This window comes from Opisthorchis viverrini (genome assembly GCF_000715545.1).
Source record: "Opisthorchis viverrini unplaced genomic scaffold opera_v5_79, whole genome shotgun sequence".
In the NCBI taxonomy this organism is placed as follows: domain Eukaryota; kingdom Metazoa; phylum Platyhelminthes; class Trematoda; order Opisthorchiida; family Opisthorchiidae; genus Opisthorchis; species Opisthorchis viverrini.
In genome coordinates, this window is record NW_008751737.1 from 1,466,697 (window position 1) to 1,493,883 (window position 27,187).

At 44.8% G+C, this 27,187-nt stretch overlaps 2 protein-coding genes across 2 annotated transcripts in view; one reads left to right on the forward strand and one right to left on the reverse strand.

Annotated features, from left to right (window-relative positions):
• Positions 1 to 3,436: 3,436 nt before the first annotated feature.
• T265_04749 (hypothetical protein) overlaps positions 3,437 to 27,187 on the forward strand; it is a gene marked incomplete at both ends in the record, with an annotated part of 48,856 nt that continues 25,105 nt past the window's right edge. The window contains 17 exons of the mRNA XM_009169562.1: positions 3,437 to 3,667; positions 3,710 to 3,884; positions 3,925 to 4,129; positions 7,202 to 7,394; positions 8,000 to 8,153; positions 9,692 to 9,852; positions 11,076 to 11,167; positions 12,195 to 12,258; positions 16,044 to 16,152; positions 19,503 to 19,765; positions 19,847 to 19,951; positions 22,086 to 22,209; positions 22,327 to 22,589; positions 22,671 to 22,775; positions 23,352 to 23,600; positions 23,682 to 23,786; positions 25,787 to 25,918. Coding sequence (XP_009167826.1) covers positions 3,437 to 3,667; positions 3,710 to 3,884; positions 3,925 to 4,129; positions 7,202 to 7,394; positions 8,000 to 8,153; positions 9,692 to 9,852; positions 11,076 to 11,167; positions 12,195 to 12,258; positions 16,044 to 16,152; positions 19,503 to 19,765; positions 19,847 to 19,951; positions 22,086 to 22,209; positions 22,327 to 22,589; positions 22,671 to 22,775; positions 23,352 to 23,600; positions 23,682 to 23,786; positions 25,787 to 25,918 — 2,730 coding nt within the window. The remainder of the gene's footprint in view (positions 3,668 to 3,709; positions 3,885 to 3,924; positions 4,130 to 7,201; positions 7,395 to 7,999; positions 8,154 to 9,691; positions 9,853 to 11,075; positions 11,168 to 12,194; positions 12,259 to 16,043; positions 16,153 to 19,502; positions 19,766 to 19,846; positions 19,952 to 22,085; positions 22,210 to 22,326; positions 22,590 to 22,670; positions 22,776 to 23,351; positions 23,601 to 23,681; positions 23,787 to 25,786; positions 25,919 to 27,187) is intronic.
• T265_04750 (hypothetical protein) overlaps positions 23,343 to 27,187 on the reverse strand; it is a gene marked incomplete at both ends in the record, with an annotated part of 20,617 nt that continues 16,772 nt past the window's right edge. The window contains one exon of the mRNA XM_009169563.1: positions 23,343 to 23,555. Coding sequence (XP_009167827.1) covers positions 23,343 to 23,555 — 213 coding nt within the window. The remainder of the gene's footprint in view (positions 23,556 to 27,187) is intronic.

A 27,187-nucleotide genomic window follows, 5' to 3' on the forward strand; every position in this document is an offset into this window, starting at 1 on the left:
TTTTAACCCGTCCTTCCTCGGGGAAGGAGCATCGCTGCTTTCATGAATATGGGCATGGTGGTCGCCTGTCTTCATACTCCTATCGAGGAGGACAGCATGCCTTTACTCCCAAACCGCATCGTATTACGTTTACTCATAGTACGGGGTCTCACAACTCTTGATCTTAGTGCTCTCCGTTGGCCTTCCTGGCGTGTTTGTACCTTGTGGAACGAAGTGCCACACAGTGTAGCCCGCGATATCAATGCAGCACTAAGTCGAACACAGCGTCATGATGGAAACTTAAGGTCCTGTGTGTAGTATTGCTTGAAAAGGTCTCATCTCTCTCAACTTTTGTTTACTATTGGCCTTGATGAGGCAATGAGGCGGACTCTGGGGCAACCTCCGTGTTCAGATCTCTTTAGAGGAGAAACTTTTCTACATGGAGCTTGCAGACGGTACTTGTTTTTGAAAAGGAGACGGCGCAAGCATCACTAGCGATGCCTATCAGTATCACCTAGTCACGTGCCCAAAGAGTGCGAATTGCTGCATCCAGAATAAGTGTTTATGCTTAACATGCCTATCAGTATCACCTAGTCACGTGCCCAAAGAGTGCGAATTGCTGCATCCAGAATAAGTGTTTGGGCATGCTTAACAGTAATCAAGGAGACATCGAAATTTGTAGAGCACTATGCGTATTTCGGAAGTCAACGCACGACTAGGAATCGATAGAGTAGTGTATTTTGAATTGGTGAGAACATGTATTTCTCATGCCCGGCGATGTTTTCAAATGCGAATTCTTGGTGGCGAAAAAGCTGTGGGGAGTAGGCTGACTGCAAACCACAGACTCACTCAGCAAGAACGCAAGAGCTTCATTGTAATCGAATTTGTTTAAAATTACATGGGGCGCATTTTGATCCCAAATCAAGGCTGTTCAGTTGTCGTTGGGTGATTCGTTAGCATCGCCCCTAGGATACGCCTGAATACTTGAGCATCGTTGGTATGAGCTCCATTGGCTGCTGTTGACCTTTTCGAATCGGGCATTCAGTTGGCTGCAGCTGGTTAACGTGCCTTTCAAGTATAGTGACCCATCCAGACGCTTTAAACCACCCGATCGATTCTTTTTCGGATGTTTCTGACTCTCCAATATCAGTAACCAAGATGATTATCTCTCCCAGGTGGGAACGTCGACTTTCTATGACTGATTGAGAGCACGTAAGTGTGGACGGGATGGCGTCTCAACGCCTGTCCTGCCGGATAGCGACCGTCTTGCGAGTTGATAGTTCAATATGATAGTCTGCATGAGTCTTACCGTGGACCCCTCCCCTTTTGCCTTTGCCAAAGTGTGTGTGTATCTGTGCGCAGGTATCCACGAACCTCAACCCGACCGTTGGACTGCAAATTGAATGCTAAGGAAGCAATATGTGTAATGTCGAGCTTTCGGACGAAATCACCAAATTGGTGGAATGTGAACTGAATACGACTGTTGGACACAATCGTTTCGGGGAGGCTGAAGGTTTGAACAAATGCCGCAGTTTAGCGATGATCGCTATCGTCATCCCAACTATAACAAAAACCTCAGGTCACTTACTGGGAGCGTCAAGAAAGATTTCTGTTTATCATTCCGGTGAAATCCTCATAGTTGCGTGACCATGGTTTTTCTGGTTGTGTTTGAGGCTGTATTGATCGTCATTTGGGTAAACTCTGGACGAGTGTACACCAGGAATGACTTCAATATATCCGCCCTATATGTTCATCAACACCGGACTAATAAACAGTCTTCATGCTCTCCAACCCTGGACGTCCATTATGTAACTCAACCTAGACCCGGCGGCTAATTTTGATGGGAACGACAATCCCGTCACGGAAAATAAGGCAGTCATCGAGAATAGACAACAGACTTCGTCACTGAAACAGTTATCTGAGTAAGATGTGAGTCACCATCAGGGACAGCAACAGCAACATCAGTATTGATACTAATATTTCGCTGCGTTTACTGGAGTGTCTCATTGGTTTGACAGAAGTCTACACATGATATACTGGTCTTCACATGATAAATGATAAATGCTGAGCACAGCTCAGCACGGCATCAAGTTAACAGTCGAGCAGGAGGTGAATTACACAATTGTCTTCCTTTCTATTTGACTGACTGGCCGAAGCGATGGAACACTTCGTTAGTCACTTCACCGAAAACCCGCTTTTCTTTGGGTTTTTGCCCATACGCCATAAAAGAGGTTCATTTAGGACACCGCAATAGACGAAGAAGAATTTGCAAGGGGGATACGATCATCGATGGATTTAAAAGTATGCACGGGAAGTTTCAGCCAGATGGGCACCCACCACTGCATGCTTTGGCTGATTAAGGAACTAGTCTGATCAGTCGTAAAATCAGAGTTTCTTGTTAATTTGAAATTCAGAGGAGATGAATTAAATGACCTGTTAGAGCAACGTCTAACCTCAGGTGTTAAATGAACCACCAAAAATGCAGCTATCTACACCTACCATCAAATCCTCAACCCAGCAGTCAAAGTTCTGCTACCTCAGTACGTTGTCTCCGATCTCGTTTAACTTTTTCGCTTGTGAGTGCTCAGCCATTTACCTTAGCGGAATTGAGGGGTACCTCCACCCCTTCATGCTCGAATACGAATTCAAATCCGTAGGCGAGTGTGCGGTTGTTACCGGCCTCATAGCTGACCTTAATTCTCTGCGCTTTCTTGAAGTTTGTAACAGGAAATCTGTGTTTCGAGTACTTTCCACCCATTCCTCAGAACTTTAGCTGGAATCGGGTGGAACTAACGAATTCGCTGTGAAAAGGTTAGGTTACTATCGTTTGGTTAGGCAGCAGACATCTTCCTTGAGTATCCCATTTGCCACACATTTCGAGTCACTGTCTGCTTAGGGGAACACTTTTTGCGCTTAGTTTGGAATGGCGAAAACGTAGTTATTGTCTAAGTATTGCTTGGAAGAAGGAAATGATGATTGTTACGAAACGTTTGGGTGCAATTGACGCTGTTCGCCTTACAGAAGGGATATGCGTGACTATTGTGGCTGCCTGATGGTGTTGAAGGACATGATGGCTAACCGATGATAGTGAGTGTCATGTCAGTTTCCATCCAGATCGTGTTTGAGGTACAATCACCGGGGTTTTGTAGTGGGCAAACTATGTGTCCCCGCTCATTTCTAGTTTTTCTGTCCGTTGTGAGGCCCTAATTAAATGAATTGATGTTGTTCGATGGCAGTGTAGTACCAACGTTTTTCGCTCATGTGGCTGTCACTGGCGTTGATGATATATAACTTGGTGACACTCTCTGGATCCTCGTGATGGCATTCTACGGCATCTGTTCAGAGTTACACTTCCAGGTGTTTTGACCAATTTCTCGTCCTTTTTTGCCGTGTTCCCATCCAACTCATCTTCCATTTCAGAGTCGATGAACTTCTTATTTTTATGTAAGGAATAAAAATGCCCAAAAGAGAATTGTACAAAGCCACTTCTTTATCAGATTTGAACAAACTTATTCCCGTCCCAATGCGGTTCACATCCCCTCAAGAAGCTCAGAAAATCATGCTTGAATGCTTTCGCCGGGCAGACGAATGTCGTGAAATCGACGAAGAAGTTGCTTACATTCTATTCAGGAGATACTTCGACTTTTACGAGGAGCTTAAAAAGCTAACTTCCGGAAGCAAGGCCAAGGTAAATCGATTTTGTGTCTGTGTAATTTCGAACTATGTGTAGGCGACTGTCTTCACTCCCAGTTTCAAAAAACAGTGCTTGTTAGCAATGGACTACCTGGAGCGTCTACATGGAAGTTTGAAACTGAGGTATGACAATTTGCCGAAAAGACGCAGCCCAACTCCTCTTCGACTTCCATCTCCGCCTCGAGATCCAATTTTAGAGATCAAGACCACAGGTATAGCGCCTAGCTTTCGCGAACTTCACCACCCTAATAGAACAAAAACCGTCGTGTGATACAGAATCTTCCATGGCCCCGTCGAAAAACGATGGTTGGATTTCGGTGGAAGAATTGGCTGGTCTTTTGAAACGGAAATGTAACGTTCTTGTGATTGATATTCGACCGGAGGAAGAGTACAACGAGTGCCATCTGAAATGGAAGCAGTTGTTAAATGTTCCTGCGGATAGATTTCTACTGACCGGGTAAATTGTCCATTGCTTTTGTGTGTACTTAGTGCGCATCATTTTTGTGAGTCTGTAGAGCTGCTTTGCTGACAAACGATTGTCAGTTCGAACACTCAGTAGTGCTTCCCTGGTTGTATGTCATCATATAGCGGAAATTCCTATCGTTTTATCCCTATCCCGACACGCTTTGTAATGAACTTTTACCCAGACTAATCACCAAGCCCTTTACTTCGAACTTCTAAAAGTAGACGCTATTTTATCTCTGGAAAACTTCCTGAAGTCTAATGAAGCTTTAAGACTCAAAAAGACTGGTATTGTGGAGGACGTTTGGGGAAAGGTGTTGTTCACTTAGTGGGAGAGTGCAGTCTCTCTCCGTCATACTTTAGGTCTCGATAGGACTGAAGGGCTATACAGTGTGTATCGGTACTCATCTGTGGTGTTGATGTCTGTGTTCATGAGCTACGCATCTTTCAGCTGTAACAACCTCTTAATGCCGAGCTGCCATGCGGCCGAATGGAAGCACGAGGGCTGAGAAACTACCAGGTTGTCCAAGCTTAGACAGGACGGCGTTCGTGATGATGGTGTTATTGTCTCTGACTGGGAGGTCTATGGTTCGAATGCATTTCTGATACTCTGTTCGCTCCTGCGTAGACTTGCTCAATTTGGGTCTGCATGCTCCATAAGGGTGTCATAGTTCGACATCTCTTTCAAGTATAGGGCCCATTAGGAATTCCGTTGTCCCACAGAGAATAGAATCCTTCGAGGGGAGCGTCAACTCACATGCGAAGTGCTGCTAAAAATGGAGCTTAAGACTAACTTTTGGGACTTTTTCAAGTCGAAGGTCGACGGGCCTTGCAGATTTGGTAGGTCCACCTTACTCATGTATGGCAACTACCTAAGTAGTGGTATTCGACCCCTTAAATGCCTGTTGAGTGCCTCAGGGTCCATCCTTAGAAACAGCATACTTGGAAATAACGCTGAGAAGTGACCCTTGCTGATCCAATGCGCACTTATTATTTGACAGGCAGCTGACCTTGACTCGTCGTTCTGAAATATAGAAAATCCTGCCTTGAACTAATGCAAATACTAATTACCACCCTCTTGAGGGAACCGAAATATCTGAATGAGAGTGTTTCCTCGTGAGGGGGTTGGCTAATAAGGACTCCGTCACACGCTTTCTGGGGTTGTAAACAGCTTTGGTAATTTAGATTCATCTGCTCAATCTTTGATATGGTTGTCTGCATGTTAAATAGGAACGGTAATTTGAGTCACATAATCGAGCTCAAAGAACTGCATTTCCAAGACCTGTTATAAAGATTGTCGAGTTGGCGTACTGCATTTCGTTTTCAGATTTTGCCTTTATAAATTATGTTCACGATGTTTAAATGAATAGTACTGCCATTGCACCCTTGCAAGCCAAGTTCAGTCCAGTCCAGTAGAGAAGGATATGACAAGATAGTATATCGACTTTGATTACAGCATCGGATGTTCAATTTTGTTAGTACATACGGGTCAGTGGCACATGGCGCTTTACTTGCAGCGTTTACCGTTCGAAAGTAATCAACCTCTAGAAAGCCAGCAGGTATCTTCTCTTTGATTCTATTTAGAGGTTGCAATGGAAAAGCCACCAGAATCGTTGGGCTGACATTAGTGTTTCCTCACGGAGGGTTACTGTGGTCACAATTGTTTTTGGGTCGCCCATGTTATCAAACTAGAGTGGATCTAGATCGTTGAACACCGCAACACTTCAAGACTCGTCGAATGGAGATCATTTTGTAACGTCTGTCATCTCAGATGGATGATTTCATTCCTATTTAGATCTGTGCTGTTCAGTGTTGTACGAATATTCACTCTAATGTGGGAGTGTGACTGTTTCCTCTCATGCAAAATGCGATGAAATTCACTTGTCGCTCGAAGTCGTAATAGCGAGAAAGTGCTGTAAGATTCATGCTAACTAGAAAAGGTTTACGAATGCCTTGCAAGGCAAGACCGTTTGGAAGGACTGTGTTGGGTATCCATACTTTTGCTCCGAGATATTTGCTGCGGTCAATTCCGTCGAATAAACAACATATCCCATGGCTTCCAAAAGCTGGGCCTAATCTTTGAGTCTAATCCTCTTGTTGAGATGGCCAGCTTCGTAGCCATTCTTTCGTTACCAATAAACTTTGCTTTGGGCTCTTCTTCACTCAAGACCTCGAAAATACTGACCGAACGAGCGAATCTGGTGATGAGATGATATTGGTCAAACTGTTCTGAAACTTGACTTGTTCAGGAAGACCGCCGCTCGGAATTCAGTCACACAGTGAGGTATACCCTCTGAACTCGTTTTATTTGAGTTTAACCTCGTGTTTATCCTGGTTGCGAAAAGAACTTCCTGAAAGTATGAAACTTGCCCCCGAAATCCTATCAGAGGTAACGGCCATTGTAGGCAGCAGGTGCAGGTTTTGGTAGATCCCTTAATTACCCTTAATGTAGAGTGCGAGGTAATGATTAACCCTTTCTAGTGAACAGGAAGTACTTAGCCTCATTCATGCATAACTTTTTTCCCATGCCAAATCTCGTGTTCCGTAAAGAAATGGATGCGAGGTAATGATTAACCCTTTCTAGTGAACAGGAAGTACTTAGCCTCATTCATGCATAACTTTTTTCCCATGCCAAATCTCGTGTTCCGTAGAAGAAATGGAGACCCCCCAATGACACCCATCAGGGTTGGCTGAACTGACGACTATCTGTATTTTCGTCCGATTGCATACTGAAGGGATGCGATATGGCTTCTTTCAATTCCAGACTACTTTATTCTACAGTTTTATAAATTCAACTTTAGAGGACCCTCAGGGACTGGTCGCAGACCCCCTCATCGTGCTTTAGTGTGTCCCCATATCTCTGTGGGTTCTTACGGTGAGCCCAGTATAATGCTAAATTGAAGCTAGTAGTTGCGGTGAATTTCTCCCGCTCGGGACTCTTGGCTCCCGTGAGTCGTCTCAAGAGCCATTTAGAGACTTGGGCTCAAAAACAGCCCTCCTTACACGAGGAATCTTCCTTCATACTTTAGTTCCCCCATGTTCACCAATATTGTTTTCTGAATTCCAGGACGACCTTTAGCCAGTTGTCCTCAAAAATTGTTCAGGGCCCTTATAAAGACCTGTGGAATCGTCGAGGAGAAGCTGAGGTTGTTGTGCTGGTCGACAAGGAATCTGGTGCGGAGGACTCCACTGAGAAGCCGGTTGAAAAAGTGTTGCCCAGGACACATCCGTTGCGTCTGCTGAAAGATGCACTTTTCAAGGTGAAGTTCATGTTTATTCCCGTAACTAATGCCAACCAGTTATATTCCTTTCGTCGATAACTGCGTCCCACAGCGGTAATTGACACTGTGTATAGCTCATAATTTCGTTTCAGACACTCTCGTATTGTTATTGGGAAAAGTCCCACTATTTTTCTGGAGGTTCATTTTCAGAAAACGCTCCCCTAGCTTGTTTGATTCACACCGCGGTGTGTGACTTTGCCGACTGGGTCTCTGGGTCGTGAATTTTGTTCTTAAAAATCTGACTACTTGTAAGTACCTAGAATAAAAACAATTCACGTCTGCCCTGAACGAAGCGTGGACGCTAGCACTAAGGCCAATTGAGTGATTCCTGATTAACTTTTCATGATGTACTCTATTTGACAGTTATGGACTACGGTTGGATCACCGACCTTCTCATGCCTAAAGAGCAAAACTGATGGAACACTGTGAACTCTTTTTGAACTCCATCCTGATATCGAATCACTCAGAGATGCTGATACTCACCGTACATTTTTATCCCAGTATTCGGGGTCATTTTACTAAGTTTCAGAAGAAGACATTGCATCTACTTATGCTCTGTCTGTTGTCTCCGTTTGTGTTTCTAGTGGGATGCACAGCGTGTTGTCACGAAAGAGCCTCGTTTGGTTTTGGGCGGCATGCATCAGTTCCTGTTGCGTTACGCACCTTTGACTAGCAACCCACAACACCGTATGGAGCTGGTCAACCGGTCGGACGAGGGACGCGTGAATCTCCCGACGGGTGATTTGATATATACTTTACACTTTTTCTTATGCGGTAAACCCCTTCCTTCACGATGAATCATGTCTTGTCGGTCTTTTGGGTTCAGTGATATTCCGCATAGTGGAAGAATAAAGACATTAACGTCCTCAGTCAGGTCTCCCCACACCACTCTTGGTACTCCGTTAGTATATACTTTGATAGTAATCTCCTAATTTTACACCCTGGTCATAAGCTATGTCGACATTCTTTCCCAAATTTCCAATGCTTCGAAAGGGCGCACAATATTTGATAATGCTCTTCTGAACTTCTTATTTTCGGAATGATCTGTTATGGCCAGAGTGTTTCTTCTTGGAGTTCTGATTAAGTTATTACTTGGATTCCGATAAACCTAGCGCAGTGATATCCTGTTGATCCTGATCAAGGTATGCCTATCTGCATGGCAGTGAATGACTTCCCGAATTGGATACACTTTTCACTCTTCTGAGCATTTTTCCGTAGGTCACACTACTGTCGATTACCTTTTGTTAATCCAGTCAATAAGGTACGCACAAGGAACCGTCGAAAGTGATCTATTTCAACCCTCATTGAATATATCGCGGAATGTTTACATTTTTGTTTTGTTCAACTGCGGGGTTTTAACAATGTAAATTAATATGCAAGGATTCGTTTGTAGCCAAGGTTGACGACATCATGCGACCAGAACTATGAAGACCAGATGCATTGGAACTTTTGGATGTTGGCCATCTATCCATGGCGCTAAACCTATCTTCTGCTCCAGTCAGATCTCGTCAATAGAACACCTCTCCCATCATACCGAGTATTGTCTTCGTTCTCTTAGTATCTGTCACATTTGATTCAACCTAATTGATCAGCTGAACGTGTTAAAAGTTAAGTGATTTGCGTGCTTCGCCTGCAACCTTGAGTAATGGCCTAATAGTCATCCCGATATTAGCGAAGTACACCCATTTGCAAGCAAATCTGTCTTGCGAGAGACTCATCTGGAACCCAGCTAAATCTCTCGTTTGTGATGTTTCCAGGCAGAGATTCAGCTGGGTTCCAGGCGAGTCTTCTGAAAAACCAAATTAGTTTGCAAATGAGTGCACTTCGCCCATTTCCCGAAAATTGGTTTCAAGTAGAACATAAAGTTGACGGAAACTCGGGGGTTGCGCCTACCTGATGAGCCCCAAGAAGGGCGAAACCGGTCGTGGGCTGTCGAAAAATTTTCAGCAGCCTTATGGGTAGTGCATTATGAATCGCCTCGATAGTTTCGATCGACAGCCCCGCGCAAATTTTCAAATGCCGGCATTACTCTGATTATTTTCCGTATAACCAAAAAATATGAAGTAAAGTTGATATTGTTTAACCATGGCAGACGTTTTCTTGTGTTGACCTGCATGTTCTACTCTTCAGTTGGTCGCATCGATTATCCGCAGCTGAATGTTAGCGAACCCGCACCAGTCGAACCTGAGGTCTCTGCGTCTGAGCCACGACCGTGCTCGAACGAGGCTGAAGATAGCAGCAGTCTCGGTGAACCGAATATCAAATGACATCTTCAGAGACGACCGCTGCCGAACCCGCTCCAGTGGAGGATAGTTCGGAAGACACATTGGCTACACTCGACTTAGATGAGCGGTTGCGCAAACTTCGCATAGTCAAGCCAAAAACCAGCATTGCTTGTCCAATTCCGCCTGAAGCTGATAAAGAGAAGGTGCCAAAAGTACGTACGACTATAGTTTATTTTTTAGCTCGAGAAGAGTGAGTACTTACGGATGCCTTTTGTCTATGTCAGGGCCCACAGGGTGACCGGAAGTAGCTATATCAGGTGACACCGATTTACAGTCGTAACTTTGAGTTTTACGACTATTTGCGTGCCACTTACGCGCCGTGGTCCACACATTGACGGTCGAGCTTCGAGTGGTTCAGTCGTTTAGGTGCGAGCTTCTAGCTAGAAAACCTAGGGAAGTTTAGCCGTTACCCTTCGCTTAGTCCTGTGTAGGCTTGGATAACTTCGGAGTTTCTCACTTCTTTTTGGTTACAAGGTTGATATGCACCGAAAAGGTACCACAGCCGAAAGCCGCGAGACAGTGGCCTTCTGTGCTAAGTTCTATTTCCTATTTTAGCTCATGTTCGCTGTTATGAGCGCCATTGGCATTCGGCTCAGTCTGATGACGTAGTTCAGTTCTCAGACGGACATCCGGTTGACTTTTGGATAACTGGGCGACACACCGATTTCCATCAGTCTGGAGTGATGACACTGTGCTGAACGCATAAGTTCGCATTCAAAAGAGTGCTGTTTTTTGCATGCTAGTGATGCAATCATGTCTTTCGTAAATGTTTGCCCTTTTGGTGATTACGACCAGCAATAAGTACTATTCGCGTGACAGTCTTCTGCCTGTTCCTTTCTAGACTAATTCAGTATAACGGAATGTATACTCTAACTGAAATTCGGAGACCTACTTTTGTGAGGGCCATCTTCCCCCTCTGACAGTGGTGGAGTCTTTGGAGAGCAAAAGAAGACACTCGATGTCAGTCAAGATTTACCGTACAGCGGTGTGTTCTATGACACCATAGACCCAATGACTTTTTCTCAGTGTCCTGTCGGTTGCCTTGGTAGTTTCTCATATATCTGAGTGGGATAATCACTTCCTAGCTGGTTCCGTATTCACGTCAGTTCGAAAACGGGTGGTTCCTGTGACGTTCACCGGTAACTTAACTGCGCTGTGTTGCGCTTACCCTGTACGCCATACACCATATTTGAAGGTTGGTTAACTAGAGTGGATTGGTTACGCCTTTAACCGATGGCGCAGTTTATCTTTTTGCAACTACCCTCTCGCTACTAAGGCATACTCATTAGCCAACGATCAGCCAGTTGTTTGTCAAGCTGTCGGCGCGCCGCTCTATTTTTTCTGTCAGGAAACCTCTTCCTTTACATGTCCACAGATTGATCGAAGTCGCAAACCTGGACTGAATTCACCGTCGTTATCGGCGGCGGCCCTCTCAACTTTGGCGGGAACACCAGTTAATGGACCTGAGTAAGTTCATACAAGGAACCCCATAGGAAGGCAACTGGATCGATCCATTGTATGAGTTTAGGGAGGACTCATTATCGGTGACTACGGATCTCTCATTTCAAGGAGCAGTTGAGATGCACAGTTTGGGTTCGAACCACGCACCTTCTGGTCAGTAAGTTCGTGCCCTAACCACTGAGCTGTCTCGAACTCGTACTGGAACATGCATTAGACAGTAAGAGGACAAAGGTGGGTCATTGAGCAGGATCACCGTCAAACATAGGGTTAGGTCTATTTTTCGTTTTCTTCGAGCTTTAACAAGGGCTTCATTTCCTTGACTGTCCCGTATTTCGAAGTGATATGCCGAGATGTGGATAAAGACAGCTGCTGGCGACGAAGTTCTCGATCCGGCTCCCATACTAACCTTGTAATTGATCATGTCTATGCCCGCACCACTCGACCATCGTCTTTATCGTCATCGACAACAAAACCCGCGCTTCATTAGCACATTAAGTTTTCACATTCCATCCATGTTTTTCAGGACAAGGTTCTTTTGTTGTAAAGTAACTTTGAGCGATCCGTAACCACAAGCCTATCTCGAGTATTATTCCCTGGATTCTACTACCATTTATGGGATCTGAGCCAAATCAAATTAGTGCAACATGTATCAGTGCAATCCGATGAGAATGCATTTATTATACCCATTTACAGCCTAAGCGTAACAAGGTCTGAATAGAAATGCATTGAGGGTGAATGATCCTCGTTTGTAATCGATCGATTGCTAACCGTCATATTTTAACGTCTGTTTCCCCATATATGGATCATGGCTTAATTGTCTCCTCAGGCTTTGGGACGATTGGCCCTAATCGTGGTTTCTTTTTTCAAACTCGATTTAGGTTACTTTGAACATTGATGTTTTCTTCCTGATTTCGTCGGGTCACTCATAGGATGCATTCTACAAACCCCCTCGAATTTCTACACTCTGGTCAGTAGCCAATAATGCATGATGTTTTATTTAGGAGTATCGTAATTCTCCATGTTTTCACTTCAGCACTTCCGAATCTTCGTTGGCTCAATCGAAACGGGTGTCGTCAGATGAGACCGTTGGAATGAAGGTGAGATCACATGTGTTTGGAATGGCGTTTAAGATAGATATCGGTTTTTGCGCTGACCGCTGGTTCTGACTGTCCTGTCCAATGAAACCGTTCCCGAGTTGCTCTTCTATGGTTTCCGGCCAAAACTACTCGACGGAGACACGACCACTGGTCCAGTAGGAGATGCTGTCGCATTTTTGTTCGATTAAATTTTGATGTCTGATTAGTGAATAGCGACTGGACTTCGTATCCCACTCTGCTGTGCTTTGCATGTTGAAATATTTGATGATGATGCTTATTCTTCAAGGACGTCATAAAAGGACAGACAAGGTTAGATTGGTAACTCGCGTTCGTTGGCAATATGGTTGAAAAACTGGAATCGGTCAGTTATCTCAGTTTTAGCATAACAGGGTTGTATCTCGTCACTGTCGTACTAGTGTGAGCCGTTGGAGAGTTAGTTCAGCTCTAAACTTATCTATGCGGTTGGTCCCACGCGTTGCGTCTCAGTTGCTACGCTTACGTCCGCACGAGTTTCGGTGGATTCAGCCGCACGTTAGCGATGGGACGACTAGTATAAGTTACCTCATAAAAGCATGAATTGTCTATTTGGAGAAATTGCTAGGTAGTTCAGAAACATAGGATACTAGGATAACCAACATAACTGCAGTTAAAGCCTTGCAGACAAATTCGGATAGTACAGCAAGGATTCAGTGTCCACCTGGGAGAATAAGGGTGATAATCGGGGTAGTAGTGGAATGTTTGAGCGATTTATTTTGGGACTTGTGCGCGGGTCTCAAAATTTTTCTCATATTTGAGGATTCATCTAGCACAGAAATTTGTGGAATTTTTCTTTTTTACACCACCTGAAAATTTGAATAAAATATAATAGTCTTTTTGACCAACAAAAACGTGCGTGCCTAAACCCAATAAAAACACAAGACTTGTTGCTACGTCTAGCATACATCACGGAGGTTACGAAAAAAAGTTAACCAAGAAAGACCCCCCTTACAACATTGATCAGTTATCAGAAGAGTATCCCAGAAAGCGCACTTCTTGTGGGGGTGGCTCAATGGTTAGAGCGCGGATTTACTGATTGGAAAGTCCATCTGCCTCTCGACTTCCCTTGTCCAGACTTGGGCGGCTTGCAGTTATCCCAGCCATCGTGCTTCCTTCGGGTGGCTTGGTAGCTAGCACCGAAAGGGTGTTTCAGCTCGACGCTTTTTTTGTGGGTATATCGAGTAGCAAGGTTCACACAGTTCGCTGAATGGTCACCATAAAACCCTGATTTTGTTGTAATAGTTTCATAGTTTCATTCCTTGAGCTGAAAATTTACTTAAGAGAGGAAGCTGGTATCCAGTTTTATCTGTACAGTTCAGCTGGATTACATCATTATTCCATCGACCTGTTTAACCAGTCAAATCAGAATACGGAAGCTGTTGCACTGTTCCTCCTGCCTACACTCTAGGTTGTCGGTACACGAAAGTTTTGAACCTTTTTATTTAAAACACGAAGAACTTTGATTACTTCTGACGGTCACACGTGAACCAAATGACGCAGTGTTGATTGTTTGCATGGTTTCATTACGTGATGTCACTCGCCGCCTGTCTTGATTCATTGACATTCCGCAAGGCAACGCGCTATCGTGTGACAACACCTATAGCCGTCGGTGGTTGCGGGGTATGTAGAGTTTACGTCCATATCTCATTTGAGCAGTCCTCTCCCTGTTTTAGCTGGGGGATGGAAGCGCTTCGATTGAAGTTCATTAGCATGACATGTGTGCGTGGCCGTGCTGGGACATCCGACATGTGAGGCGGTGATGTTTCGACTACTATATGAACACTTACTGACGCAGGCTTCAGGCACCCGTGGTACTACCTGATTGATAAAACCTAATAGGTCGGTCAAGCGATCTGCACAAATGGGTTAGTTTCTTGTTCGTCATTCGAGGTGTCGAGAAAACGAATCACATCGCTCAAGCGCGAACGCATTCCTCTGTTCGGACGTGGTATGCGCCCAACTCGTGGAGCAGTGGCTACATGCTCGCTTCACATGTGAGCTGTCCAGAGTTCAAACCCGGTTGATGAGCTATAGTGAGAGCGAGACTCGAGTCCAATGGTTCCCTGCCTTTGGTGTAGAATTACCAGTTCCAGCACAGGAGAACCGTTCAAACGAGTGCTGTGGAAATGAACTCTATAACTGTCGTTCGTCATGGATGACCTAAGTCTTTTTGTCTGCCACAATCAACACAGATTGTTCCTAGTTGACTTAACCTCTTCCCCATTCCATATCTTATGTGGCTGTCAGAAAGTGTCACTGTGACTGACGTGTAAATGTGCTATTCCACTCAACCGTTGCGCGCCGCAAACGACCCCGTGTTGGGTGATCAGCCTGTTAGGGATGCCTTCATAAACGTCCTGCGATCACCAGCATCACAGCGGATCGACGCCCTCTTCTTCTTCACATATATGAAGCAACTGAAACCAAATTTCAAGATGAAAGGAAAATCAGTAGTAGAGATAAGTTTTGAAATGTAAAGCGATTAATACAGCCGTAAACAAGTCAGTCAGTTTTGCAGTTACGTTGAGAGTCCTACAGGACTACTTTGTCACTGTAGCATCATGCAAGTGTCAACGCACCTTTTGACCTTCCTGCTCTTGCGAGACCCTTCCATTTGTGTGCGATAGCATTTATTTAGCAATCGATGGAGCAAGGTGCTATTATAGCACTGTCGGGGCTGCTGGTGAGTACTGACGTCTGACACTTCCTTCTCGAGTTCAGACATATCGACGTTCCGTGTGCGCTATAACTTATCAGTCAACCGTACTATGAACTTGTAGAGATGCTTTCGAAAATGCCCTAAATTGAGTAAACTCCAATACAATTCCTTACGTAGTCCCAATCGGATACTTTGATGTATGCACCCTCAAATGATGATTTATTCTTCGTACGGCTTCATCTCCGTTATCACTGGCTTTTTTAACGTAGGGGGGCGAGGTGGCTCAAGTGGTTAGAGCGCGAATTTTCTGACCGGAAGATCCGTGGTTCGAACCCGACCCCCGGCTCTCGACTTCCCCTGTCTAGGCTTGGGCAACCTGGCAGTATCTCAGCCCTCGTGGTTCCTTCGGGTGGCATGGCAGCTAGACACCGAAGGGTGCTACAGCTGAACAATTATTATTATTATTTTTAACGTAGCCGACTTTGCTTTAGTGAGCTTTGCACACTGAACTACCTAGAAGGCGACCTCATTAAGATAAAAGACATTTCTGCTTCCATCCATCTTACTGTTGACACCCTCAAAGTGTGGCAAACTTCCACCGGAGCAGCTATGATGCTCAGTCAACACGGAAGCTGAATGGAAATAGAGGTAACTATACTGAAGAAAGTTCAGGAAGCCCCATTTATGAGTGTCATATTGCAAAACTACTGCTGCTAGCTGTTTTTTCATGTTCTTTCCCGTCCGCAACCATTCGCGGTTCACCGATACTCCTCACGTTTTGTGGTTTCATCATTTTTATCCCAAAGCGTTAGTGAGGCAATCGCAGGATAGACAGGCTACAGGCTGATGCTCGCAGGTGTCGCCAACAACATTAGAGACAGCGTTCTTATTCGGATTGTCTTTTCATCAGCAGATCACAATACATGTGAATATGAGCACGTGCTAGGTGATGAGCTATCGTTGCATTACTTCATGGCGAACGTGTTGGCTGTCCAGTTACAAGGTGTCTCACTATCGCTGTCTTCTGTTGTAGTCAGTTCTGTGTGAAATTTTCTGGATGAATTCACCCCGATTATTTCATTGTACGCAGATTCCAACATCTGGAACTGACCTTGGCACCCCTGCATCAATCCATTCAGTAGCCTCACAGCCCCAAATGACGGATAGTTCTGTCCCAGCTGCACTAAACGGTTCTACAGGTGAGGATAGTCTGTTTTCCATGTTTTTGTCGGTCAACCTGAGTTTATAGCTTTTCAATCTCATACTCGACCTTTCAGCTGTGACTGCATTTCCGACCCAAACTGGTTGATAAATCATCTTGATAAGTCAATATATCCTTGACTGGTCAAAAGCACTTTGTGGTCATTCTTTTCGTATCACTTTCTGCTACATACCATCAACCAAGTATGTGATATCCCGATTGATTTTTACTGTGTGGCGTGTGGGTATTCTTGCCCCCATTTCCTTCGCTCCTCTATTGACGATATGTTAAGCGGATCGGTAAGCCTGGTTGGAAGCAAGAAGATAGTACAATGTGGTCGGTTTTCGGCCTCTCTTATCTCACCTGGTGTCCTGTTGGATTCAGGTATCTGTCTTCTACTTGGTTTCCTCTTATGGGTAGGCACTAATCAATGTTGTTGAGAACTCAGTATCGACAAGTCAAACGTCTATTCATTCGGTTACAGTAAACAAACAAACTTGTTATGCGTGTATTAACTGCCTGCTGCCACTAGGTACCTTTTTTCTAGCTTGTTTAGACCGTTGTAATTGTGAACTATTTGTGACGCATGTCAAACCGAAGGACTATTGACACTTCTGTTGACCTCTACGTAACAACTGTCACCGTAGTACGTCATCAGTTTGTATCCCAATAAGGCCACAGCAGTGTGCTGGATGCTCCAACAACTGCCCAATTTAGGATTCCATCTCTCGGTGTTTTACCATCTCCATCTCTGAAATTTCTTCCGTGTATCATATCGACTGCACTCTGTGTGTGTGTATGCGCAAGCAGTGTTGACGGTAGACCAACCGGGTCGCATTTGCCCCGCTGAACTGACCGGGACAAGTTATTCAAATGTCAAAGAGCCGGTCACTGTGGCTGAGATGTTACTCTCAGAAAGAAGCGGTCTCAAAGTCACGTGACCCACTACATCGCGACTATCAGCTTCAAAGTGTAGGGATTCCGAGTACCCCGTGTAGCAGTAGATTAGATATTTCATCAGCAGCCTTGCATCAAAATATATTTCCAGTGCATAACTTTCTTCATAGCTGGTTGCCAGTGAACGAAACCACCGTGGTTTTTAAGTAGAGTGGAAAGTGAACTATGCCTACAGCCTCCTGCAGTTGCGTTTGTTTTACAGTCTGTTTCGCAACGTGGATCTCCTGAGGGTGGAGAACTGGATTTCAGGAATCTGCTCCACTGAATTCAATCGTAGGTGATCAGCTACAAGAGCTGGGCATATCACGACCCGATGCCGATTTCAGTGGGAAGTTCCGTGAATCAAATTCCCCCAAACGACGATATCACCATCCATGTGACTGCTCTGTTTGCTTTGAATGACAGTTTTATAATGGAAACGGTAAAATAAAACGAAGAATAAACCGTCAGCAGTCGGTGGAATAGAACTCCACCTGACGGCATTTCTCTTTTGAAACCCTGTTCAGGGGAACGAAACCTTAGAACTGAAAAGGAAATACTCGTTGGTCCTCGTTGTTTCGTATTCAATAATCGATTTCCGACTTAAGCGGTTCGTGTCAAAGTAACGCCTTCCGGTCGTGTTAGCGGGATTCTTTCAACTCGACTTAGGCGGGATTGGTTGGTACGTTAACCTACACTACGTGCTTGGCACATTTTCTCAGGGAAATGCTATAGTTGGATCACAGACCGAAAAGAATGGAGTCGGAACATAAGAGAAAACAGGGCATGGCAACTTCAAATTTGTCGACTTCTTATTACTTATCTTTCTTTGCTTCTTTTTAAAATCTATTACTCAGTACCTCCGGGTGGACTGGAATAGCCAAAACCACTTTATGAGTCACCATTTTATGACGTCTCTGTCACGAACTCCAACATTCTTGAGTAGTTGACTGAAATATTTCCCCTGAAACTTATAAAAACTGTTTCAGTAGAGATAACGAAGAAACACCTCCGTCGAGGTGACATTTTAGAATGAACAAGTTGGTAAGAATAACGGATTCGCTGGTTGAAGTAATTTCCTGCACTCTTTTCGGCCACCGTACGGTGCATGTAGCGTCATCTACGGGAGTTGAAAACGTTGGCGATCAACACAGTCTCGAAGTTTTCTTAGCTTTCCTGAGCGCAGTGGTCATGTCGTTCGGTTTACCTCTCACCATTTTATCTCAAGTTTTCGCTTTTCGTTGTCATTGGTTTGATTGGCTCACTTTAATCGCCATACAATTGTGGGAGTTATTATTCGCTCACATTCCCGTTCTGAAATCGATTAAATTATATTGTTCCAGGAACCTACAGTCTGTGTTGCCGTTTGCTTTGTGCTGAGACCTATAATGATGAGTGGAGTTCAGATTGACATCACTTCTGTTTTCCCTTGTGGATGCTTCTCTGGGAGGAAAAGTATTGCACCTATCTTACGATCTTGGGCGCCAAAAATGCTGCTGGGTGCACGAGTGAAGGAACTGCACCGTCAAATCGCAGCAGGTCCACTGGGATATGCGATGTGTACTGGGGCTTGAAGTGACGTCAATGTGCGCAAAATCAGTGTTTTGAAGGTATTCTCGTGTTCTGATGGGAATGCCCAAGGCAAATCAGACGATTTTCAGCAGGGGTCTCTGCTTTAATCGGTTTGTTAATTACATTGTTCACGTCAAATAATTAGTATGTTGGGTGATCAGCTGTCCCCACAACCCTTCTTTTCAAACCATGCGCTAAGCGAAGAGTAACCCAGGATAGTCTCTGTGTAACATGACTACGAAGACCAAGCCCAATCACGTTTACAACTCTCCTCCTAATCGAGACACGCTCTCGGGAATCAGTAGTGTTCGTGAATCCAGACAGCTTTCAATGTGTAACCGTTCCACCCCGGACTCCACGAGAGTTGTGTATCCATTCGCCGACGGCGAGGTTGTTAGACAGTTGCCTTCAGTGCGTGGCTATCCCTCCAGCGTTTCGAAGTATGCAGCTGACAAACTAAACTGAACCAACGCAATTAAATCAGTGGGTTCCCTCAGTCTCTTTCCCTACCGCTTACCCTGATATCTAGAGTGTCCATCCGTATGAATCCTGAATTAGCCTTGGCGCTCGCCAATTCTCTAAGTAAGGATTCCAGCGTGTGTGTAATCTAACATTCATGGTGCATTCCACTGCAAACTCGGTGTATTCCCATATGAAAATCACTTTCGGAGGACAGAATTAGAAGCAATACGCAGAGGAGAGTTTTCCCCTTCTGTGTCACTGGTAAGCTCGTCTTTGTTACGTCCCCTTGAAAAATGGATTGCTTCTTCGTATACAGGTGCAAAGATCTTCTTTTGTGATTCACTTGTGTGCTTTCTGCTTTTCATCTCCATTCCACAGAACCCCTACCCCAGTTTCCCTCTTGTCATCTCCGACCCACCGGTTTGCGAAATCTTGGCAACACTTGCTATATGAATGCCGTGTTGCAGTCTCTCGCACACACTCGCGCTTTGGCCACCTTCTTTCTCCGTGGACTGGACGACAATTTCATGAACAGGACTAATCCTTTGGGATATGGAGGCACCGTGTCCACACATTTCCGGCGATTGTTCACCGCTCTTTGGTCAAAACTGGATTGTTATGAGGATTTGACCGAATTTAAGGTGCGTTTTATAGCTCTTTATGTTTTTTTTCCGGCCATTTTATGTCATCATCATACATTCGACTTTTCTTTCCGTTCATAGAAAGTCGTCGGCCGAGCGCGATCCACTTTCGCTGGTTCAGAACAACAGGATAGCCTCGAGTTCCTCATTTTCCTGCTGGATGGGTTGCATGAAGATATGAATGAAGTGAGTTGTTAAGGTGCTCTCGTCTTCACTAAGACTGTCTATCCTCGTTTGAGACACTAAAGGTTGCAGTCACGTTTCATTCGCTGTCTATTTGTAACGTAACATTCTTTTCAATGCGCCCGAACTTTCGGTAGGACATGCGTGACGTATTCAACCTGCAAGGGGACCATTGACCATCAACTTGGTTTTCTGTTGGTGCAAGATGAAGGATTCTTTGGGTACTCATCTAGACGGTCGTACTTTACAGAGAATTTCTCGTAAATTTTAGCCCACTCAGCCCTCGCTTCGTCTGTGATCCTCGCTATCGGGTGCAACCTGTTCTGCTACAGAGGAGAACTGTAGAATAAAGGTTGCCTGATGCCCGTTTGACCCAGCAGTCAACATTCGCCCGATAGATCGGATATGCCTTCCATTGCTCGCCTTTACGTTTCTCTTCTTTTATACCTATCGAATTGGTCCCCTGGTGGGGAAGTGGTACCTGATACAAAATCTGATGAGAGTTGCGTGGGTGCTGGAGATGGATAAGCCGCTTCATAATAGCACCCTCATTGGAAAGAACCACTTTTCTCTAGCGATACTTACTCATAGGAGGCAACGGCGTCCCAGTGGATCACAGGTTTTGTCTGTCTTGTTAGATTTCACCAATTCCTTCTGAACCGTTTATCCGAGTGGTTAGTCTCGGAACTTCTTGCAAACCATGGAAGTCAGACACCCTTCATGCTAACCTTCTGGTCACAAGTGACTGTACATCGGCCATTGACTTCAAGTTTTACTGGAGCTGTTAGAAGCATCCAGAACGAGCTAACGCATTTCGCTGAGCTAAGCACAAGACAGTTATAAAAATACTAATCTGTCTAGCACAATCCGCCTTGTCATTTATGCGACATCAGAATGCAAACAAAGGTCTTGTATAAACTCTTTAAATAGGAAGAACATCATATTCAGTCAGTCATATCAGTCAGACTGATAACTGTTGACCTTATCCTTGTCGTTTATCCGTGCGGATGTATTCTCTTGCACACCTCTTAGGTGCGTGGCAAATCAAGGTTTTTCTGGCTTGGTTTACCTATTAACTCCAGAGAGTCTTGTGCTAGACAAGGTATAGTGAGCATTTTGGTTGCATGGTGGTATTGTGGCTGCCTCCCGGGGCCTAGTACACACACAACCTGAGGGTATTGCCAGTTACTGTCAGACAAGCTAAGCCATTTAGACGCGACTTCTTTAAACTCAAAGAGTAAGTTTGAACTGAAGACCTTGCACCTCAATTTCCGACCTACGTCGAGTTTTCCTGGTTATATTGGTTTGAACTTATTTTGCTACCATTTTGTGCAAGGCTACACGTTAGTGCAGTAGCTTCGGTTTGCTGAGCCCTATAATCGCATGGGTCTGAGCAAAAAATGAAATAGTGATGGTTGGGGTGGTTTTTGTCAACCCACGACGCCATTACGACATCGATCGACTTGTTAGTATCAAAACGTTGCAGTTCATGAGATTCTTGTATGTGAGTCAGAAACTTGGAGGTTGGGTTCTCAGATGCACTCGATTCACTCTGTTCCTCACTTTTCAATCATATGAAGCAGCCTAAAGCAAGGCAGCTAGATTAGCAAAACCTCTTATTTACGGTAGCAGTATTACTGTCTTTCTGGGGGAAGTACCAGTTAGAATAGATCGGCAGCAAAAACTACACACTCCGAACACTCACTTGTTGAACATCAACGATGGCTTGTTATTCGATGGGGCGCAAAAATAACTGATTCGTAGCGAAAGAATGTTATGGCTCCAAATGTATCCCTCATGCTTAGCAGGCTCTTTTGTTCCACCTTTTTCGCCCATTGGTTGGGTGAATTTCCTGCTACTGAGTGAATAAAAAATCTTTAGTCACCTACTCCTAGTGGGATTCCCGAGTGAAACTCTAACACCCGCCTTTGAACCAGGAGCCACGGGCAAGATCTCAGTACCATGTGGATCAGATCTTTTATTTCAAAACATAAGCTTGGTAGCGCGCGCGAACTCTCGCTTCGGGCAACTAGCAGGTATCGTTCCTCCTCGTTTCTCTGTCACCAGTGATGGTATTTAGATTGTAAATGATGACGTATTGGTTGAAGTTTTACCGTACTTTTCATTCACACCCCAGACAAATTTCATACTCATTCTGTTTTTCCTCTCACTCAGGGAACTCGGACGATTACCACAGGTGACGNCGGAGGACAGAATTAGAAGCAATACGCAGAGGAGAGTTTTCCCCTTCTGTGTCACTGGTAAGCTCGTCTTTGTTACGTCCCCTTGAAAAATGGATTGCTTCTTCGTATACAGGTGCAAAGATCTTCTTTTGTGATTCACTTGTGTGCTTTCTGCTTTTCATCTCCATTCCACAGAACCCCTACCCCAGTTTCCCTCTTGTCATCTCCGACCCACCGGTTTGCGAAATCTTGGCAACACTTGCTATATGAATGCCGTGTTGCAGTCTCTCGCACACACTCGCGCTTTGGCCACTTTCTTTCTCCGTGGACTGGACGACAATTTCATGAACAGGACTAATCCTTTGGGATATGGAGGCACCGTGTCCACACATTTCCGGCGATTGTTCACCGCTCTTTGGTCAAAACTTGACTGTTATGAGGATTTGACCGAATTTAAGGTGTGTTCTACAGTTCTTTATGTTTTTTTTCCGGCCATTTTATGTCATCATAATACATTCGAATTTTCTTTCCGTTCATAGAAAGTCGTCGGCCGAGCGCGATCCACTTTCGCTGGTTCAGAACAACAGGATAGCCTCGAGTTCCTCATTTTCCTGCTGGATGGGTTGCATGAAGATATGAATGAAGTGAGTTGTTAAGGTGCTCTCGTCTTCACTAAGACTGTCTATCCTCGTTTGAGACACTANGTGAATCCAGACAGCTTTCAATGTGTAACTGTTCCACCCTGGACTCCACGAGGTTTGTGTATCCATTCACCGACGGCGAAGTTGTTAGACAATTGCCTTCAGTGCGTGGCCATCCCTCCAGCATTTCGAAGTTTACAGCTGACAAACTAAACTAAACTAACGCAATTAAATCAGTGGCTCCCCTCAGTCTCTTTCCCGACCGCTTACCCTGATATGTAGAGTGTCCATCTGTATGAATCCTGAATTAGCCTTGGCCCTCACCAATTCTCTAAGTACGGATTCCAGCGTGTGTGTAATCTAACATTCATGGTGCATTCCACTACAAACTCGAAGGACAGAATTAGAAGCAATACGCAGAGGAGAGTTTTCTCCTTATGTATCACTGATAAGCTCGTCTTTGTTACGTCCCCTTGAAAAATGGATTGCTTCTCCGTATACAGGTACAAAAATTTTCTTTCCTGATTCACTTGTGTGCTTTCTGCTTTTCATCCCCATTCCACAGAACCCCTACCCCAGTTTCCCTCTTGTCATCTCCGACCCACCGGTTTGCGAAATCTTGGCAACACTTGCTATATGAATGCCGTGTTGCAGTCTCTCGCACACACTCGCGCTTTGGCCACTTTCTTTCTCCGTGGACTGGACGACAATTTCATGAACAGGACTAATCCTTTGGGATATGGAGGCACCGTGTCCACACATTTCCGGCGATTGTTCACCGCTCTTTGGTCAAAACTGGATTGTTATGAGGATTTGACCGAATTTAAGGTGCGTTTTATAGCTCTTTATGTTTTTTTTCCGGCCATTTTATGTCATCATAATACATTCGAATTTTCTTTCCGTTCATAGAAAGTCGTCGGCCGAGTACGATCCACCTTCGCTGGTTCAGAACAACAGGACAGCCTTGAGTTCCTCATTTTCCTGCTGGATGGGTTGCATGAAGATATGAATGAAGTGAGTTGTTAAGGTGCTCTCGTCTTCACTAAGACTGTCTATCCTCGTTGGAGACACTAATGCAGTCACGTTTGCAGTCACGTTTCATTCGCTGTCTATTTGTAACGTAACATTATTTTCAACGCGCCCGAACTTTCGGTAGGACATGCGTGACGTATTCAACCTGCAAGGGGACCATTGACCATCAACTTGGTTTTCTGTTGGTGCAAGATGAAGGATTCTTTGGGTACTCATCTAGACGGTCGTACTTTACAGAGAATTTCTCGTAAATTTTAGCCCTCTTCTTTATTTTACCTATTGAAGTGGTCCTCTGGTGAGACAGTGGTACCCGACACAAAATCTGCTGAGAGTTGCTTGAGCACTGGAGATGGATAAGCCGCTTCATAAGAGCACCCTCATTAGAAAGCACCACTTTACTCTAGCGCTACTTACTCAAAGGAGGCAACGGCGTCCTAGTGGATCACGGGTTTTGTCTGTCTTGTTAGATTTCACCAATTCCTTTTGAACCGTTCATTCGAGTGATCAGTCTCGGAACTGCTTGCAAACCAAGAAAGTCAGACACCCTTCATGCTAACTTTTTGGTCACAAGTGACTGTACATCGGCCATTGACTTCAAGTTTTGCTGGGGCTGTTAGAAGCATCCAGAACGAGCTAGCGCATCCCGCTGAGCTAAGCACAAGACAGTTATGAAAATACTAATCTGTCCAACACAATACAATTTATCATTTATGCGATATCAGAGTGCAAACAGAGGTCTTGTATAAACTCTTTGAAAAAGGAAGGATATCATATTGATTACTGAAGTTACATCAGACTGATGACTGTTGACCTAATCCTTGTGGTTTATCCATGAGGATGTATCCTCTCGCACATCTCTAAGGCTTGTGGCAACTCAACTTTTTTCTGGCTTGGTTTACCCATTAACTCCAAAGAGTCTTGTGCTAGACTAGGTATAGAGATTATTTTGATTGCATCGTGGTGTTATGGCTGCCTTCCGGGGTCTATTTGGGACACAACCTGAGGGTATTGTCAGTTACTGTCAGACAGGCTAGGCCAATTAGACGCGACTTCTCCAAACTCAAAGAGTAAGTTTGCACTGAAGACCTTGCACCCCAATATCTAACCTACGTCGAGTTTCCCAGGCTACGTTAGTCTGAATTTATTTCGCCACCATTTTGTGCAAGACTACACGTTAGTGCAGTAGCCTCGGTTTGTTTACTGAGCCCTATAATCGCATGGGTCTCTCGAAATAGTGATAGTTGGGGTGGTTTGTCAGCCCACGATGCCATCACGATGTCGATCGACTTGTTAGTATCAAAACGTTGCAGTTCATGAGATTCTTGTATGTGAGTCAGAAACTTGGAGGTCGGGTTCTCAGATGCACTCGATTCACTCTGTTCCTCACTTTTCAATCATGTGAAGCAGACTAAAGCAAGACAGCTAGGTTAGCAATGTCTCTTAGTTACGGTAGCAGTATTACCGTCTTTCTGGGGAAGTACCGGTTAGAATAGGCCGGCCGCAATAACTACACAATCCGAGCACCCACTTGTCGAACATCAACGATGACTTGTTATTCGATAGGGCGTAGCGAAAGCATGTTATGGCTCCAAATGTATCCCTCATGCTTAGCAGGCTCTTTTGTTCCACCTTTTTTCGCCCATTGGTTGGGTAAATCTCCTGCTACTAAGTGAATAAAAAATCATTAGCCACCTACTCCTAGTGGGATTCCCGAGTGAAACTCTAACACCCGCCTTTGAACCAGGAGCCACGGGCAAGGTCTCAGGACCATGCGGATCAAATCTTTTATTTCAAAACATGAGCTTGGTAGCGTGCGCAAACTCTCGCTTCGGGCAACTGGCAGGTAGCGTTCCTCCTCATATCTCTGTCACCAGTGATGGTATTTAAATCCTAAATGATCACATATCAATTGGAGTTTTACCGTACTTTTCATTCACATTCCAGACAAATTTCATACTCACTCTGTTCTTCCCTTCACTCAGGGAACTCGGACGATTACCACAGGTGATGAGGAGGATGTGGATGAAGAACACCTGGATCCCAAAGAACGCTCTGTAAAAGCCTGGGAAGATTACCTTCGCCGGAATAAGTCGGTGATTGTCAGCTCTTTTCAGGTACGTAACTGGATGGATTCTACTTCTCATCATGCTTCTGGTGTCACAAAATACGGCGGTTCGGTCTTGTATGACTTGGTGAGTCTTGTATAACTTCTACAACGGGCTGAATGCTCAGATATGTAAGTCATAGAATGCGATACGATATCTTGCATTGCATATGACACGATATTCTGGGATTGACTAAAGACGCGGTGAATACGGCCTCGAATCAGTGTTAGCGATGGTCTTCCTGACAGTTGGCTTGGCTGAGTGCTGCAGGTTTGATCACCTAGGATCATTTGTGGTCAGTTAAGGTACATCAACATCAGCCGTAAACATGGTGGTTATAGCTGTCACACTTCCACTCCTCGATGACCTGGGCAGATACGGGTTTATAGCTACGCATTGGATGTAGTAGTTGATACAGTTAATGTTTCAATCCGAAGTGATAGTGGCCTTTCCGTTAATGAGATCGCTTGATGAGTCTGTGTACTGAAGGTAATAGCTTGGACACATTCACCACTGACTGACTGGGTCATATCTGTGAGTTATCCTAACCGCTGATGTGTCCCGTTTCGGGGTCCCACTTAGGCAGACATCAATGACTGGTGCGACTTAGTTTGTTGGTACTGGCTTTCATACTTCGCTGTCAGTCATTGCTTCACCTTTCCTGGCTCGTTTTCACTCTGCACGTGGTTGTGCCAAAGGAGCTCTTCGAGAAATTCGTTCGACTGACTTATGGAACACGTAACCAAACCAGCGTACCTTATATAGTGTGATCAGTTCATCTATTGTGAGCGAGTTATCTCTCCCGAAAACTGTTCGACGTACTTAAGCACTACTGTGATCCGGTGTCCCCACCAGACTCGAGCAGTGCTCCGAAGACTCCGGTGGTTAAACACTGAAAGTCTTGACGTCCTCAGCGCGCAGCGGCCAAGGTTCTGATCCGTATGATAACATGGAACGCAACGCAGCGCTGATGGCACGTTTATGCCACAGGTGATGCAGGTTTATTAAAGCTTCTCTGGCCTTTGGACAGACCGAAGGGACTAATATAGCTACTGTGTAGATAAGTTTGTCTATTACGGTAGTCTGCTCATCCTCAAGCATGCGGTTAGGGTCTTGCAGCAACAGAAAGTCAAAGAAATGGAAGAGGCCCAACGTGGAATACCTACTGCCTCGGAGGTTTACGACTGCATATGTTCTCTCAAGCGCCACCGAGCTCCCGGTCCGGATGACCTTCCACCTGGCCTGTTCAAAGACGGGGGTGAAGTCCTCAGTCAGCGC